This window comes from Perca fluviatilis, chromosome 23, assembly GCF_010015445.1.
Source record: "Perca fluviatilis chromosome 23, GENO_Pfluv_1.0, whole genome shotgun sequence".
Classification (NCBI taxonomy): domain Eukaryota; kingdom Metazoa; phylum Chordata; class Actinopteri; order Perciformes; family Percidae; genus Perca; species Perca fluviatilis.
In genome coordinates, this window is record NC_053134.1 from 6,671,636 (window position 1) to 6,689,697 (window position 18,062).

At 39.7% G+C, this 18,062-nt stretch overlaps 1 protein-coding gene and 1 long non-coding RNA gene across 3 annotated transcripts in view; one reads left to right on the plus strand and one right to left on the minus strand.

The window, feature by feature from the left end:
• Window positions 1-15,004, plus strand: part of prkcq (protein kinase C, theta) — a 26,120-nt gene extending 11,116 nt beyond the window's left edge. The window contains exons 3-18 of one of the 2 annotated variants that reach the window (XM_039791185.1): window positions 2,066-2,265; window positions 3,550-3,610; window positions 4,940-5,120; window positions 5,212-5,243; window positions 5,342-5,427; window positions 5,907-6,036; window positions 7,286-7,395; window positions 7,705-7,867; window positions 7,973-8,154; window positions 8,616-8,789; window positions 8,880-8,971; window positions 9,175-9,237; window positions 9,346-9,484; window positions 10,114-10,302; window positions 11,085-11,213; window positions 13,963-15,004. In XM_039791185.1, the coding sequence (XP_039647119.1) occupies window positions 2,066-2,265; window positions 3,550-3,610; window positions 4,940-5,120; window positions 5,212-5,243; window positions 5,342-5,427; window positions 5,907-6,036; window positions 7,286-7,395; window positions 7,705-7,867; window positions 7,973-8,154; window positions 8,616-8,789; window positions 8,880-8,971; window positions 9,175-9,237; window positions 9,346-9,484; window positions 10,114-10,302; window positions 11,085-11,213; window positions 13,963-14,121 (2,090 nt within the window). In that variant the 3' untranslated portion in view covers window positions 14,122-15,004. The remainder of the gene's footprint in view (window positions 1-2,065; window positions 2,266-3,549; window positions 3,611-4,939; window positions 5,121-5,211; window positions 5,244-5,341; window positions 5,428-5,906; window positions 6,037-7,285; window positions 7,396-7,704; window positions 7,868-7,972; window positions 8,155-8,615; window positions 8,790-8,879; window positions 8,972-9,174; window positions 9,238-9,345; window positions 9,485-10,113; window positions 10,303-11,084; window positions 11,214-13,962) is intronic. The other variant, XM_039791186.1, reaches the window with a different exon arrangement.
• On the minus strand, window positions 7,741-17,187 carry LOC120553101. The gene is made up of 3 exons (XR_005638098.1): window positions 16,733-17,187; window positions 7,967-8,144; window positions 7,741-7,855 (listed from the first exon to the last, which is right to left on the minus strand). It is a non-coding gene; the product is annotated as an uncharacterized LOC120553101 (long non-coding RNA).
• Window positions 17,188-18,062: the final 875 nt, after the last annotated feature.

Genomic DNA, 18,062 nt, shown 5'->3' on the forward strand with positions numbered 1-18,062 from the left:
GTATTTTTGTAAATGGGGCTTTCCCTCCTTCGTTTTCCAAAACAGCTCCCGTCCACACAAACACTGTTTTAAAAAAACTGTACAAATGAAAACACAAAAATACATTGAAGCACTGTCAAGAGCATGCCAAACCAACAGACGGCAATATAACCCTAACCCTAAAGCCATGTTGGCCAGTCACGCAAAGAAAAGAAAATGTTGGCCAATCAGAAGCCTGAAAAAAAGCTTTTACAGGAAGGCTACCTGGCTGCAATGGTGCATTGATCGCTCCGTAGCGCATTCGGACGCCACTGTTCCTCGATATAGTGGAAGAGTAACTGTACATGCAGTGTTTCCTCTATGTTGATTTGACCGTGGCGGCCCCCCACGGCAACATTTCTGCCCTCCACGGTATCAGAAATAGGGCTGCATTGTTAGAGTGCATGTCGGAGAATAGCGCAGACACATGCTTTACACCGCGAGCGGCACGCGCGTCACTCGGCGGAAAAAGAGACGCTGTCCGGATGATAAGCCAGTTGAGATCGGTGTGTGTACATCCTTGAGAACTGTAAGTCGTATAACTTATGTTGTCAGTTGATTTAAGCCTGGTCTTGCAAATTTTAATTAAAGTGATGGTTCGGAGTAATTTCACCCTAGGGTCCTTTGCACCATGATCTCGAGCCAAACACCCCCCCAGAAGCTTTTTTCACCTGGGTCGAACATTGGGAGCGTTAGCGTAGCGTAGCGTTATCAGCTGAATAGCTTAGCGCAGAGGCTAATGGATCCGAAGTGTCTCTTAACATTACCCCACTAATAATGCCCGAAATGATACCAAACGTCTACAGTAGTACAAATAGGTTATGCACTCATAAAACGATGGATTGTAAAATTTGTAAGTACACCAGAAGTTTATGTAAATAACACTTGCCTGCTTACTGCATTAAGATAATGTAATTAATAGTGGGTTTATAGTTATTTGCTACAGAATGCTTAGCCTATATGTCAAGATCAAAGTTGGCCTATATAGTAACAAAAAAATTACAGTTCACAATCACAACTGAAAATATGCCTCATTGTGTATGTGAATAGAGGTGAATAAATACATTTGTTTGTGTTGCAGTGAAGTGTCAGTTCCGTTTCGCGGGGAGGGTGTTCGGACCTGCCCCCACTGCAAAAAAAAAAAAAAGGAAACACTGACATGCATGTGTCAACATGTACAAAGTCCTGTTAGCGGTTAGAACCAGCACTTTTTGGGCCACGTCTGATGCCTCACAAAAGGAGATAATGGCGCAAAGCTCTGTTTTTCCACAAAAATAAACAATAAACAGCAATAAACAATGTCAGTAACTGGGGGTGGCCTCTAGCTCACCCAGTAGAGTGTGCGTCCCATGTAGGCTGAGTCCTTTGCAGCGGCCCATTGCTGCATGGATTTTCTCTCCCCTTTCCTGTCTATTCACTATTACTATCAAATAAAAATAAAGGGGGAAAAGCCCCCCCCAAAAGAGACTAGCGCTAAAAAAGAAAAAATATTAAATATATAAAAACTACTGTAACTATTTGGGAATTTCATTCACATATTTTTCATAATTTAAAGTCCTGTTGTCATCTTTTTGAGCGTTGCATTATGTAGATTTTTCTTCCAGTTGTGCTTCTTGTAGTCTCAAGATATGGGTCAAGTTATTTCCATTAAGAAGATTTCGTCTATGATTATCAGCCATTGGTCGGTTGTCATTGGCACTTCCTTCCCCCCACTTCCTCGTAATCGCATTTAGAAATATAGAACATACACACTAATTCTGTAAGTGTCTGTCAAGAAAATGTTTGAACTGCATCTTGTCACAGCGTCTACCGTGCCAGTAACAATAACATGTATAATTTGCTGACACCCAGGATTTCTTTCTATTTTGTGTTTATTTTGATCTTTGACACCCAGGATTTCAAGGTATTGAAGTCAAAGTCAAAGTGAAAATCACTGTGTAGCTTTTGTTTTTAATCTTATTTCCTGTCTGTTGCTAAGAAAGGGTCAGAGTAAAGAGCCTGCCAATAAATAAGTGTTTTTTCTCTTTATTGCTTTTTGTTATTCCAGAAAAGGGCCAAGTGCACAAGCAGAAGAAACCCACCATGTACCCGCCCTGGAGCACCACGTTTGATGCCCACGTCCACCGTGGTCGCATCATGCACGTGATGGTGAAGGACCGCACGGCAGAGCTGAAGTCTGAGGCTACGGTGGCTCTGGACTCGCTGGCAACGCGATGCAAGAAGGAGAACGGCAAGCTGGAGATCTGGGTTAGTGCAGTGGGATGGGTCACGGGGGTGTGCGTTTGTCCTCTCGGACCAGCTGTTTGGCTACTTCGGCGAAAAAAATCCAGATGGGCTGACTCACTTTCGGGTCAAAAGAGCAAATGTTGTGGCAATCCTCCTTTTAGTCATTAAAAAAAAAATTAAACCAACAAGCTTTTTTTCCTGGAGATATTTTAGCTTGTAATAGCAGGAAAATAACAGGTTTAATTAATAACATGACATCACTGATTATCTACACCCGTGCTTCTCCTGCGACAACCTGTCAAAATCCACAGTGAAAAACGTCTGTACTGTATCTTCGATGGCATTTTATTGTCTTTGAATTTTTTTTTTCGGTACATTTTCAGAAGGTCAGACAGCCTTGTAATACAGAAAACTGAAACTGTATTCCAGAATCAGGTGTGTTTTTATTTAATTACAATAAAATAATGTTATCGTGATCAAGAGAAAACAAAGCTTGTTGTGTTATGAGATGCCAAAACCAGAAATCCACATCTGATACATCAAAATCAATAATCCGTTAATATTTAGACAAAACAAAACAAGTCATGAAAGTAATTATCAGAACATCAAACTCATTGCCTTCAGAGTGAAATTTGTCATATTGAATGAAAAATATTAGCAGGAATTATTCATTATATTATTATTAATTCTAGAGCAATAATGTTTCTTTGACCTCTTGTAAAAGGTTACCCACAATAGCTTTAATTATATAAAATAAAAACTGTACATGCATCCTACACGCATCTCCCTCTGTTTCCATCCCATAGTACAGCAGAATGCTTTATTTACATGCCCTCATTTCTTGTCATCTCTCTATTGTACACCATTATGAGAGCAAAAATACATATTTGGAGAAGGATGGCCCCGGACTCCCATACAGATGTCATACAGATGTTCAGTTTTACATCTTGTCATATCTTTCATCCCACTTTAGCCTGAGTTACATCTAGATTATATCCATGTTATGGAGGCCACCAATGCTCATGCCAATTACCTAGTTCTTCCTCAAGTTATTTTTACCTAGTCAGAAATTAGACACAGTTCTCTTCTTGTGCATCAGATAATTTCTTTTCCTGGAAAGACTTTGCTTTGGGTGACACCAGAGGCTTCATGCCTACTGCCTCTTACACCAAACTAAGAATCAAACGATCAAATCAAATATGTTTGGGTATATTTAGAATCCACATCCTTCCCTTTTCAGTCTCAATGTTTTTTCTCACAAATTACTTTGGTAAATTATTTCTCTGTTTTTCTTTTTTGTCTCAGCTGGAGCTGAAGCCACAGGGCCGCCTGCTGATGGAGGCCAAATACTATCTGGAGAAGAGTGGTGAGTGGTTCAAACCTATGCAACTCCACCTGGTCCTCCTCCATCAACAACTACAATATACTGAAACACATAGGGTTTTGCCATCAAATGAAAAAAAAAGTCCTTAACTGAAACTGAGACCAAATTAATTGCCCAAAACAAAATCTGTAAAACTGAAAGTGAAAATCAGAGATGGTTATCTTTATGATCTGAAGTTACAAGGTTTTAAAGTCCACTCAAAAAGGAAACATTTTCTTAATCGTAAATGCTTAGCACTGTCACAGAAATCATTTGCATACCCTTTTTTAATTTATTCAAAACTAATTATTGCTGTCACCAGAAACAAGGAAGTGAATCATTTCCTGTGCACCATACAATATTCTTTGACAAAAGTCAGGTATTTTAAACTGCCAATTTAATGGTTTTATTATGTAAAAATATACAGTTAGTATGTTGAATCACTATTATACCAAGCCATTGTAGAGAACAGCAAAACATTTATACAGTACTTTTTACTTTGTGAACTGTGACAGTTTGGTGATTTTTGAGGGAATATTTTAGATTTTTAGGTTTGAAAACAACCAATACTGTATACATATAGTGAATGTGATCATAAAATACTGACCATCGATCCAAATTGTCTGCATTAGTCTTGTCTTGTTTGTTTTAATGAGCCAAAATCCTCCCAGCCTATTTACATTTTCTCAAGCTAAAAATAAGACCTTTGGGTCTCTGCCCACTGACGGGCCTTGTGGATGTGTGTGTGCTTTGTGTTAGATCCCTTTCACTGGTGCTTTCCTGACATTAACACCATGCCAAGGCCTGAGAAGTCACTGAGAACCAAAAAGGAAGAAGCCATCTCATGTTTCTATATATAGAAGTTGGAAACAACAGGTGGCATAGCATCTGGTGCACTGTGACAATTTAATCTGTGGAACTTCCTCCTGAACTACATACAAACACATAATAAATTGTCTTCCTGTGGTCTAACCGAATGATTAGGCAGTACACAGACGCCTTTCAAAACAGATATTATGCTTCTTTTTTTCGAAAGGAATAGTACAACATTTTGGGGAAGGTGCTTAGTACAAAAGTACTAATGATGCACTTGACACAGTCTTTCTGTTAAACTGCAACAATTAGATCGCAAAGGGGTGTTGCAACAGAGAAGACGGACTCATCCATATGAGCTGATAGAGACATAATGAAACTGATGTAGAAACACTTCTTGAGCCACAAAAGGTGCGAACTCTAGGTGTAACATCTTTCCGGCATTAAGGAATCGCTCAACAACAACGTGTCTTTTTCATGTTTTGTTCTTTAAATAAAAGGTTGTATGATGTGTTTCAGACGCTGCAGGTCAGACTGAGGGAGACCCAGAGTCCGAACCAGAGAGGGAGGGTCTGTTCGCCCTCCATCAGCGGCGAGGGGCCATCAAACAGGCTAAAGTTCACGTTGTCAAATGTCACGAGTTCAGCGCCACGTTCTTCCCTCAACCGACCTTCTGCTCCGTCTGCAAAGAGTTTGTCTGGTACACAACAAACTGGGATATCACAGACCACCAAATTACCATTTTCTGCATTATCATATTAGTCATTTTAATCCGTTTTTATCCACCACAGGGGTCTTAACAAGCAGGGTTACCAGTGCAGACGTGAGTGTCAGATTTTCCACTGACCTTCTGGAAGTTTGAATGATGCCTGCTTTACATCTCTGCCATGTGTCTAACTTGGTTGTATTTGTGTCTTTTAGAGTGCAACGCAGCCATTCACAAAAAATGCATAGACAAAGTAATCGCTAAATGCACGGGTTCAGCCATTAACAGCAAAGAAACAATGGTGAGTATCTGCCTCACACGGATTTCCAGTCACTCATTGTGCTGCGTAAATGCTTTACGAAAGCGCGTCATTCCTTCTGAGCAGTCACTGTTAAATCTGCTGATACAGTATGTGTAAGAGATTTGTAAACTTGTGGTTAAACTGCTTACTAATGAAGTAGTCACCTCACGTAGAGGTATCAATACGCCAGACTTGTCTCGTCTCATTTGCTGCTTTTATCTTGCTCGTTTCACTTCCTCCTCAGCCGCATGCCTGCTGAGTTCATATGCATGAAACCAAAAGTGAAGGCAAAACTTCATGTTGTAATGCATTATAAAAGGACAGATCTGCCACCCGCTGTTTGAATACAGGAAGTGTTTCTACTACTGCTGCTTTTGGCCTTGTTTGCTTCTGTCCCAAGGTCTGGCAGGCCTGATTTGCAAGGCTTAACATGTACTAGGGCCTCCATGATAAGCTGTATGATGTTATGTGTGCTGCAGATCCACAAGGAGCGCTTCAAGATTGACATGCCCCACAGGTTTAAGGTCTACAACTACAAAAGTCCCACTTTCTGTGAACACTGCGGTACTCTGCTGTGGGGGCTCGCCAAGCAGGGGCTCAAATGTGAGGGTGAGAGGCGGGAGTTTTATGATTTCTGTGGTTTTATGCATCTTGTTGGGTAAAAAACTGGACTTGTAGGGTTAGCGTTGCACCTCGTACACACCGTCTTGATTTAAGTTAACGCAAGTGATGACACTACTTCAACGCAGCGAGCCTAAAAGAAACTTTCCATGAAACACAAGTTCACAAATGTTGTTTCTGTAGGTTGCTGTGTTCTATGACAGTACGGTTGAGCTTACACACTAATAATTTAAGGTAGCTGCAGGTGGCTGTGCTAAAAAGATTAGAGTAAGATTAAAAATTAGAAAAAACAAATAAAATAAAATGATTGCCCTGTAAGGGTATACTGGCTCAGTGTCTACTGTAGTTGGCCTGTGAACATTTTCAGTGTATAACAATGTAAAATGTACATGTGTCATAGTTGAGATGCAAACTATCCAATACAATTTTGTACACTTTTGAACTGAAGCGCAAAGATGATACAAAGTCAAGTCAATTCTATTCATATTACCCCAAATCACAAATTTAACTCATAGGACTTTACAATCTGTGCAGCATATATGTCCTCTTTCCATCCTCATTCCATCTTTTTATGTATGTATTTTAAAAGGAACCATGCGTTGGGGTATGGGTACAGTATATTGTTTTATGTACCGTATTTGGGCGAATGTGATTTGGCCGGTATGTACTACTCGGTATGTTAAAAAAATTAAACAAAATGGGTACCACAAGAGAGAAAATGTAAAAGAAACTGTAAACTAAGAGAATGTTCTTTATCTAGCTTTATCTCACAGACAGACAGACAGACAGACAGACACCTTAAAGCTTTAGTGCGTAACTTTTTGATATTAATAAACATCCGTTACATTTAAGCTGTTGCCAAATGAGTTGCTACAAAGCTAATTAAGACTATCAGCTCCACACAACTCTCTCTGGATTTCTCAGTATGACTATGTTCAGAAGATTGTATCGTCTGGGGACTTTCCCGTGCAGAAACTCGAGTGAAGATAATTACCTCTTCTCCATCATGTTTTTTTAATCCTCCGTTTCCTCCTTGGCTTGTATCATGTGGACGCGCCGCCAGTTTTGTTGTCATAGAATTCCTCATGGGGGCGACAGAAACTACGCACTATAGCTTTAACGTCCCCTTTTCAAAGCATTGTTGCATTACGCATTGTGTGAAATATGTGGAAAAGTGTTCTCAAAAGTATGTCACGCAGGTTTATAACATGGTGGTAATGCAGTGTTTTCTGTGCAGAATGTAGCATGAACGTCCATCATAAATGCCAGAAGAAAGTAGCCAACCTCTGTGGGGTCAACCAAAAACTGATGGCTGAAGCTCTGGCCATGATCGAGAGTAAACAGCAGGTCAGACAAACCAATCCTCTGTTCTTTCAAAATGTTTAAATGTGTAAATTTTTTTACCATCAACTCCCACCTCAGTAAACCTGCCCAGAAGCTTCCAAGACACCTAAAATATATTTTTATTAATATCCACTGACGTATGGTATGTACTGGTTCATGCATTAAAAGTTTAAGAGGGTTTTAAGGTGTGCTGTTAAGGTCTTCTGTTTCCCTGTGCTGATTGTGCCTCAAAATGGTGTAAATGTGTTTTTTTTGTAGAGGTTTTTCCACTTAAGTGTTTGACTTTTAAATTGTCAACAAAATGAAATTCAGGCCGATGCTGGTCCTACCTTTTGTCAGGCCAGAAGCACCAGAGAAAGTGAAATCATTGGTCGAGAAGGTCCAGTAGGTGTTGGCCAGCCGGGCGTGGTCCGAGCTCCGTCTGGGTTAGTAACGGCTGTAACAGCCACAGCTCCACCTGCACCTGCAAACAAAGGTACACAACCTCTGAAATCTCCACTCTCATCAAGCCATTTCTTCTCGATAGTTTTTTTTTTATTATCATGCATTTGTTTCCCCATTCCTGCTTCCTGACCTGAAGACTATCAGGGTGTGTCGTGGGATGGACCGACTGACGTCGGCAGGTCGATCACCGAGGCGCTGACAGAAGAGGCGCCGACAGAAGAGCCTCTGTACGCTGTTCCCAGGAAGGAGCACCAACCCAAATTCACCGTCGATGACTTCGTCCTGCACAAGATGCTCGGGAAAGGCAGCTTCGGCAAGGTACAGGAGATTATCGGATTCAAAGAAGAAAAGCACAAAAAGGTCCAACTAGGTTAGTTATTCACATAAGTAAAGAGCAAAGGGAAAATTGGATGTAGCAAAAGTGTTCCTGCAAAACAATTTAAATACATGCAGATTATTTCAACATTCTTTATGTAGGTTTTTAGAGCTATAAGACTTTTTTTTGTAGTTATTAGAAATAAGAGACAACACATTTAGGCAAAGACTTTTTCCAGATTAGTCACAAGTGATATTCTAGTCATTCACGTCAACATGGTTTTCATACAGCACAATATGACTCTTGTGGTCAACACTTCTTTCTGCTGCCGCTTTCCACAGAAAACCACTGACTTCTTGTTCATCTTGCATCATGCATGACAAGGGGGCTTAGAAGTGTGTGGAAAAGAAAATAGGATCTGTCCAGCCGCAGCATTTTTTAAATGTTCTTGCTGCATTTCCAGGTGTTTTTAGCCGAGCTGAAAAAAAGCGGGCACTTTTACGCGGTGAAGGCTCTAAAAAAGGATGTGGTGCTGATGGACGATGATGTCGAGTGCACCATGGTGGAGAGGAGGGTCCTCTCTCTTGCCTGGGAAAACCCTTTCCTCACGCACCTTCACTGCACCTTCCAGACCAAGGTAACGACAATCCACTTATACCTGAATATTCGCTCCAACCATCCTCAGCTACAACTCCAGCGCTGACCTCTCTGCATTTCTTATGTCCAGGAGAACCTGTTCTTCGTGATGGAGTATCTGAATGGAGGGGATCTCATGTTCCACATCCAGAACTGCCACAAGTTTGACTTGCACAGAGCCACGTATGTATCCCGTCAAAAGGCACAACATCTAATATGCTGAACACCGGTCTGTTAAGATGCACAACTGTAACTTTGCACTGTCTGGGTTGGATGCTTTACTTTCCTTGTACTTCTTGGCTGGAGTCACTTGGTAGTGGTGCAAATGAAATAAGCAGGAGGAAAGACAAAAGTAACACACTATGTTTTTTTCTCTCTCCCTGCAGCTTCTATGCAGCTGAGATCATCTGTGGGCTCCAGTTCCTGCACTCTAAAGGAATCATTTACAGGTAGATTCTCAGCATAAGCCAGAAACAGAACTGAAACTGATGGTGAACAAAATACAAGAGGCCAAAACTAAGAACGGTCCGTGCTTACGTGCTCCCGTTCCTCTGTAGGGATCTGAAGCTGGATAATGTGCTGCTGGACTCTGAGGGTCATATCAAGATAGCAGACTTTGGCATGTGTAAGGAGAACATGCAGGACGAGTCACGCACCTCCACCTTCTGTGGGACACCCGACTACATCGCTCCAGAGGTGAGCACACGCACCATTTAATAATGGGAACTAGATGATCTAGATTAATGGGTAAACCAGTACTGCAAAATGTACCTTTAGCGGTAACTTATCTCAACCATAGATAGCATAAGTTGTGACAAAGGCAGTGTCCAAAATAATTCCCTTGTTCACTCCATCACCATTCCCTATACACAATTTTTTTTTTTTTATCTAGAAATAATAATCATTAATCCCAATCTACATCTGGAATTTCAGTTAGAAGTTTAAGAGGTTGTGTAAACCAAGATTTTACTTTTTGTAAACATAATTATAAAATTCTATTTCATATTAATGTGCGTTGTTTTGTTTTTTTCACCATTTTGCACCAAAACAGTAACACTAAGGCAAATTCCCTGTATGTCTAATCAAACCTACCTGGCCAATCAATGAAATAGAAATTCAGTCCAACTCCCTGAAATTGCGATCTTTTTTAAAGATAACTTCAGAAAAAAACTTAAACATTTTATCTAACTTGGAACAGATTATTTTAATATAACTTCATCAGTAAACCAGCAATGGATATCAGGCTGTATATTGTTATTGAAAGGCAAATTTAGAAAAGCTACACTGTAGGTTTTAACAGTATGTGGGTTGTAATTGTGTATCAGATCCTGCTGGGTCAGAAGTACAACAGCTCAGTGGACTGGTGGTCGTTTGGAGTGCTGCTGTACGAGATGCTGATCGGTCAGTCTCCGTTCCACGGCCGCGATGAAGAGGAGCTGTTTCAATCCATACGAACTGACAACCCCGTTTATCCCCGCTGGCTCACCAAAGACGCCAAGAACATTCTGATCGAGGTCTGACACTGTGTGTGTTGGGTGTGCACGAGTGTGTGTTTTAATGGTTGTATTGGGGGTACTGAAGTAATTACACTCTACTCTTACAATTCAGTTGTTGTGGTTTAAACTAAATAAGAACTGGTTAGTTAGGTGCTGTTCTTTTCTAGACGAACTTTTGTAGCAGATTTCAATAACTGTTATTTACATTGATCAACTAACAATGACATTAACCACACAGATCCTTTGATCAATAATATGTCTATTAACATCCCTCATTTCATTGAAAAAAAAAAAAAAAGCTTCTTGGAAAATTTTGGCACATTTACAGCAATGATTATCAATATGCACTGTCCCTGTTAAAGCAACATTATGTAACTTTTAGCCCTACAGGTTGTCTCATTGGAACTACAGCTGCAGCTAAAAGTTACATAGTGTTGCTTTAAATAAACAAAGAAAACAAATGAGAGAAAATCTCAGGAGGAATTCCATGGCTCAAAAGTACAGGTTGACCTTCAAGTTTTAACGACTACAAACTGTAACTCTTTAAAGCTATCACGGAAAAATGTAATTACCGCCTACACAATACTTGAACTTCATCATGTCAGTCCATAGCTACACCGTTTGACAGTTGATTTCTGGGAAATGAGAAACACACCAATACGTGTTTAGCTCCAACGATGTGGACTAAATAATAATACAACATTTAGAAGAAGCAGCAAAAGATTGTTTACTTTTTAACTCTACTTTGACTGCCTGCGTTATTTGTAAAGGGTGTAACCTCAGTTGGGTTTGTGCTGCAGCTGTTTGTGAGGGAGCCCGAGGAGCGCCTGGGAGTGAAGGGAAACATCAGACAGCACAATTTCTTCAGCAGCACTGACTGGAACTCCCTGGAACAACGGAAGGTGGCGCCGCCCTTCAGGCCAACATTAGTAAGTACATTCACAGTTCAAGGGGCTCACTTTTTCATTCAAATTTAAAAGGCCGGATTTTCTTCGACGGTGTATGTTAGCTGAAGATATTTACCTACTTTATCGAATAAATCCCAGTGTAAAAGAATCTATTAAGTGCACACTTGCGATTTGAATGAATGTTGTGGCAATTTGAATTTCATTATACATTATGAAAGCACTCCTTTCTATGTTGTTCAACTACCATGCATAGTTTGATTCTAATGTTAGGAGAGCTGAAAGGATTAGTCAACTAACTATTTTTAAACTATTTTAATAATCAATTTGAGTCCTTTTTTTTTTATAAATGAAGTTTTTATTGGTTTTCTTTAAACATAACAAAACATACCAAAACCAACAAAAAAACATCAATCTTGATAATACCGGTAATAATAAATGAATAATAATACTAATTACAGAAATTCCACTTTATGCACAACAGTTTAGGCAATTTACAATTCAAGCATGTAGTCATCCTTCAAAGTACCCAACTGAATAAAATTCTCCCACATGTCAACATCTCTATGTTTTCCGTTCATTTTAGCTAACATTCTTTCATATGATATATTCTCAACCATAAATTCAATCCACATTTTAAAAGAAGGACATTGGAAATCTCTCTCTCTCTCTCTCTCTCTCATATTTATTTATATATATATATATATATATATATATATATATATATATATATATTATATATATATATATATATATATATATATATATATATATATATATATATATATATATATATATATATATATATAAATATATATATATATATATATATATAAATATATATATATATATTCGAACGCCGGTAATTACTCCCACAGTTTTTAATCTGGGGAATCTCAGATTTATCTCCTAAAAGGCAAATCCTTGATGAAAATGGAAGGTAAAATCCCAAACACTCTCCAAGATATTTCAAAACAATTTCCCAAAAAGGTTGAATCTTTGAACAATGCCAAAGAACATGCATATATGTACCAGTTTCTTGTTTACATTTCCAGCATTTATTATCATTTAGACCACCCATTCTAAAAAGCCGAGCTGGCGTATAATAATACCGGTGTAAAACCTCATACTGGATAAATTTACCTCTTGCTTCCCTTATATACCTTCCACTGTTGGACAGAACTCTGCTCCAGGTATCCTTATCTATGTCACTATTAATGTCTCTGTGCCAAATCAATCTCAAGTTTTCACAGTTCTTATGGCCAATCCTTAAACTGAGATTATAAAATCTAGATGATTTTTGAAAGGATCTTGGTAGTTCACAAAATTTTTCTAAAACATTCTTCTCTTGTCCAATGGAAACCTTTGCCACTAAACAATTTCTAATCTGAAAATATTTCCAGAAATGATCCCGGCCTTCTAAATTAAATTTTTCTTTTAAATTATTGTAAGATAAAAGCTTCCATCCATCCATCCATCCATCTTCGTCCGCTTATCCGGTGTCGGGTCGCGGGGGGAGCAGCTCCAGCAGGGGACCCCAAACTTCCCTTTCCCGAGCAACATTAACCAGCTCCGACTGGGGGATCCCGGCGTTCCCAGGCCAGGTTGGAGATATAATCCCTCCACCTAGTCCTGGGTCTTCCCCGAGGCCTCCTCCCAGCTGGACGTGCCTGGAACACCTCCCTAGGGGAGCGCCCAGGGGCATCCTCACCAGATGCCCGAACCACCTCAACTGGCTCCTTTCGGCGCAAGGAGCAGTGGCTCTACTCCGAGCTCCTCACGGATGACTGAGCTTCTCACCCTATCTCTAAGGGAGACGCCAGCCACCCTCCTGAGGAAACCCATTTCGACGCTTGCACCCTGGATCTCGTTCTTTCGGTCATGACCCAGCCTTCATGACCATAGGTGAGGGTAGGAACGAAAACTGACCGGATGATCGAGAGCTTTGCCTTCTGGCTCAGCTCTCTTTTCGGTCACAACGGTGCGATAGATGGAATGTAATACCGCGCACCCGCGCCGATTCTCCGACCAATCTCCCGCTCCATTGTCCCCTCACTCGCGAACAAAACCCCAAGGTACTTGAACTCCTTCACTTGGGGTAAGGACTCATCCCCTACCTGGAGAAGGCATTCCATCGGTTTCCTGCTGAGAACCATGGCCTCCAATTTAGAGGTGCTGATCCTCATCCCAACCGCTTCACACTCGGCTGCGAACCGATCCAGTGAGTGCTGAAGGTCGCAGGCCGATGATGCCATAGAAGATAAAAGCTTATAATTACTAAATAAATCATTTAGGGTACGTATTCCAATTTGAGTCCTTTTTGAGCAAAAATGCAAAAAGAAAAGATCCTATATCCAAAACTTCTCTTTGTCTTATGTGATTATAAACTGAATATCTTTTTAGTTTTGGACAGTTGGTCGGATAAACAAGACATTTGAAAAACATCACCTTGGATTTCTGGGTTATTATGATGGACACTTTACTATTTTCTGACTTTTTAAATAGGAAAACGACTGACTGAGAGAATCATTGGCAGGTTAATCAATATGGAACACACGTGATAGCGGTAGTCCTGCATAATTTAATGACTAATGTTCACCAAAGTTGTTTTACATGTGACGGACATGTTTAGTTCAATTCATGGTATGACCACATACTTGTATTCATTGTGGAGGAAAATAATCTTTCACAAGACATTGTGAGACTGTTGAATCAGTAGCGTATCGTACGTATCACTGTGTGTATTGACACATTTCCTCTTCCACCCTCGCAGACGTCGCCCAGTGACTGCAGTAACTTTGACAAAGAGTTTATCAACGAGAAGCCCCGGCTGTCGTGTGCCGACCGGACGCTCATCAACAGCGTTGACCAGACGATGTTCAGAAACTTCTCCTTTGTCAACCCGGGGATGGCTCGCAACGCAGCACGCTGACAACGGGACCAACAACTTTACTACCTTACAAGCAAGCCGCTCAGACACAAACAGCACTTACTGTAACTAAAACAAACTGCAGAGACTTTAGACCATGAATGTCACAAAACTTAACTGTATCCGTAAACATGATGATAACCACTAAGGGGGCGTCCTGGGTGTAAGGCACATACAGCACAACTGTGACGGGATCTTTGTTGCATGTCTTTTCTGTCTCTAAATTTGAATTATAGAAAGATACCCACAAAAATCTTCTAGAAACAGACAAACAACAAAAACTGCTGAGACAAAGACACAAAGAACATATACCAAGATATAAAAATGAACAGTCTGTTACAATGCCTGAGATATAATTTGTCTTAAGTAGTGGCATATAATTACCTATAGAATTCCACCTTAAAAGTATTCAACCCCCTTAACTTGCCTTTGTGCTTATCAGGGTGTGTTTATTAATAGACTGAATGTGTTGTAATGAACGTATGGTGCCTCATAATACTTTATGAAGTTCACTTCTTCAAGCAAAGCAAACTGAGAAATTTGGTTACACCAAATTCCAGCTATTGTCCTGTTATTGTTTTATTTCCTGCCCTATTCCATAGCTTGAGTATTTTAAATCCATGTTGGGTACAGATGTTAAAATATAATTAAACAACCCTTGGTCGTGTAAATAAATGTAATGTAATTCTGTCGATATACGGTACTGTCAGTTGGATGTAGATCTGTTATGATGGCGATGTGTAGCAGGTTTTTGTTTACGTGTTTTCTGTACCTCAGGAGTTTTATAGATACTATAATTTGGATCAGGTACTTAGAGCTGCATACTGTAGTTTTTATTGTTCTCTTCAATGTGAATCCTGCACAATAAAATGTCTGTTTTTTTAGACTGCTGTCTGTTTTGTTTCTAACTATACTTAAACCTTAGCTTTATGTGTAGCATCCCTCATCAAATATACTGAGAGAGTGGAGGTGGAGAGAGGAAGCTCAGTTTTTCCACTTTACATTGCCCTTTAAAATATATTTTCCAAAGTAAAATTCAGAAAACTGAAAGAAGTTCCTTCTAAGGAAATGTTAAATGCAACAGGGCTTCTACGAGGCCAATGCCACCACAAGCTGCCTACCAATCTAACAGACAAACCACAACGCTTGGAGGACATGTGGGTTACAGCAGCACCTCATAATCAGTAATACTACACATATTTAATAGTACTGCACTACACCGCATTTAAACAGAAAACCAGGCAACTTAAGCCACTTCTTTTTCTTCCAAGTATTTCTTTATTTGGAGAGCAGTAGTGCACTCACATCAAATCTCTAGTAACCAAGGGAAATTTGGTGTATGTGGTATCATTTCCCTTTAACATGACTTCAGTCACACAATCAGTCAAAGACGGCTATTTTATGTGAAACTAAAACAGTGACCATCTTGGTGTCATTAAATTACAGCGTTCCTGTAGTTTAGTGAGTAACTGGTTTAAGGAATAAGATGACACATTGTGTTGAAATAACAAAAATTTGAGTTTTCCCAACAACCAAGATATTTAATATTTAACCACAGCAAATGCTATTTCAGGACATTTTTCCAATAAAAAATGAGAAAGAACCACACAGAGTATCATTCTTGAATAGACGATTTGGCTACTGAGGGTAACACTGTGGCAACATTTTTATGAGGTTGTAAAATATATAAAAATAATAACATGATGCACAACTGCATATATGCTGATGGTTTGTGAAAGGGGATAATATATGTGAAAAAAATAATAGACAAAACCATCCATGTGTCCCTTAGATCAGTGTTTCTTAAACCTTTTCTGGTCAAGGATCCCGAAACTGACACAAATTGGGGTCCCTTAGTCTATATCCATGACATTCCACTTCTGGGATTGCTCCGGGGCCGCAGGAAATTCCACCGGATGTATGTCTTTTCGCTGATGTCCGTTTCCTTTCGCTTTCTTTGTGCACTCCGGTGCATTTATGAGGATTATGGTAAACTGCTCCTCAGATCTCTGCAGGGTAAATTGAGACCGCTAGCTAGACTATCTGTCCAATCTGAGTTTTCTCTTGCACGACTAAAACAAATTTTGAACGTACACGTTCCGCCTAAACAAGTTGTCTCCAGAGGCTATTTTGCAGGGGCTCCGTGCGGACTTCACTTTGACGTACATTATCACTATGGAGAACAATAAGGGGAATTCCAAAGCCAGCATGTTGCCTACTGTGTTGAGTAGCAAGTAGTATGTCTCACTGTGAATTTGTTAGCAAAACTAATTCCCATTAACATTGGGACAACTGCATTGGTTTAAAAGTGACAACATGAGAATGGGTATCTCTCTGTAGCCACTGCTAACTTCACCTGAATCAGGGTTAACTTTTCTGTAGCTTCTCACTAACCACATTTCACTTGCCACATCATGGTATCTAATGTTTTTACAAATTCAGAAACTGACACAAGCACAGCCCCAGTTTGTGCCTCTCATGTAATTTTACTCACAGTTTTTACATTTGAATTCATGTAACGCTAACCGTTAGCTAACGGCTTGATTGACAACATGAACACAAGTCTAGCTAAATTTGAAAGGAAAAAAACGGCACGTCAACTGACAACACTTACCGCCGCTTTAAAGACATTTCCGCACTCCTGAAACACTCTTGTGGCAAACATATTTCGCTCTTTAGACAAGGACGTGTACCTAACCGTTCTTATATTACACCCATGCATTTAACTCGCTTCACAAGATGCGGCTGTTCATTAATGTAAACAAAGATGGCAACAGGAAGTTACATGCCGCCTATGCGCGCACTTATTTTTCCTCCCCCTCGAGTGATGCAGGATGCAGTAAACAAAAAAACGTTTATTAAATGATGCATGGAAATTTAAATAAGAAAGATACCTACTGTAGACTAACTTTGGTTTTAAATTAATTTAATATTTAAACATTTAATTTTTTCATTTATATTTTTTCCAGAATTAATAGCAACAATATGTCAATTCCAGCTACAATCTTTGTTTGGATGAAACACAAATTAAGAAATTGGTTAAACAGAGGCCTGTACTACGAGGCAAGATCAACATGTCCTGGATCTCTTTCAGTTATCCGGCTTCACCAAACCTAACAACCGCGGTCCGCATAAACTGTGTCACGACGCTGGTTATGAACTAGTTCAGTCAACTCGTTCACATAAAAGAGGCGGTGTTTGCGCACCATGACCAATCGCAAACATCTAGCAGAGCCGCATGTTATATATAAGAAGAGCAAATTATAATTCTACGTAACTATGAAGAACATAGACTCGGTTTTACAGGGAAAACGCAATACAGTCGCTGCTTCCTAAAACAGGAAGGAAAGCTGACAAAAAAAAAAAATAGCCGACACTGTAGATGTTTAAATCACAACTCTTATTAATATCACTTTCTCATCAGTCAGGACCAAGATCTGACCATAATTACACTTGTGCTTTCCATAAACTATCGTTGCTTTAGCCTATTATTTCAGCTGCAACCCTGGCAGTGGGAAGCGATCGTGAGAGCAAATAAAAAATATAAAAAACATAATTCAAACCGATGTGCGCATTGGCGACACACTGCACAATAAGCCGATATGTAATTCCCTCCCATTATATATTTCATAAAAATACCCATCAGGGAATGTTAACGGGGTTCAATTCAATTAAATTTTATTTGTAAGGGACAATGTGCAATTAAAACATAAATGTAATCATTTAATGCATTGCACCAGAGTTAGCCTTAGGCTAATTTGCATCTGTAGTCCCACAGAAAGCACAAATACAAATAATTTAAAAAACAAGCAATGATAAGAAAAACAAATAACACACAGCAATAAAATGCATCTCATGTTACAGATACACACACACAACGTGATCAAGAGGTGTGGGCCTAGCGGTATGCACAGCACACAACCCCCCCCATTCTCACACACACA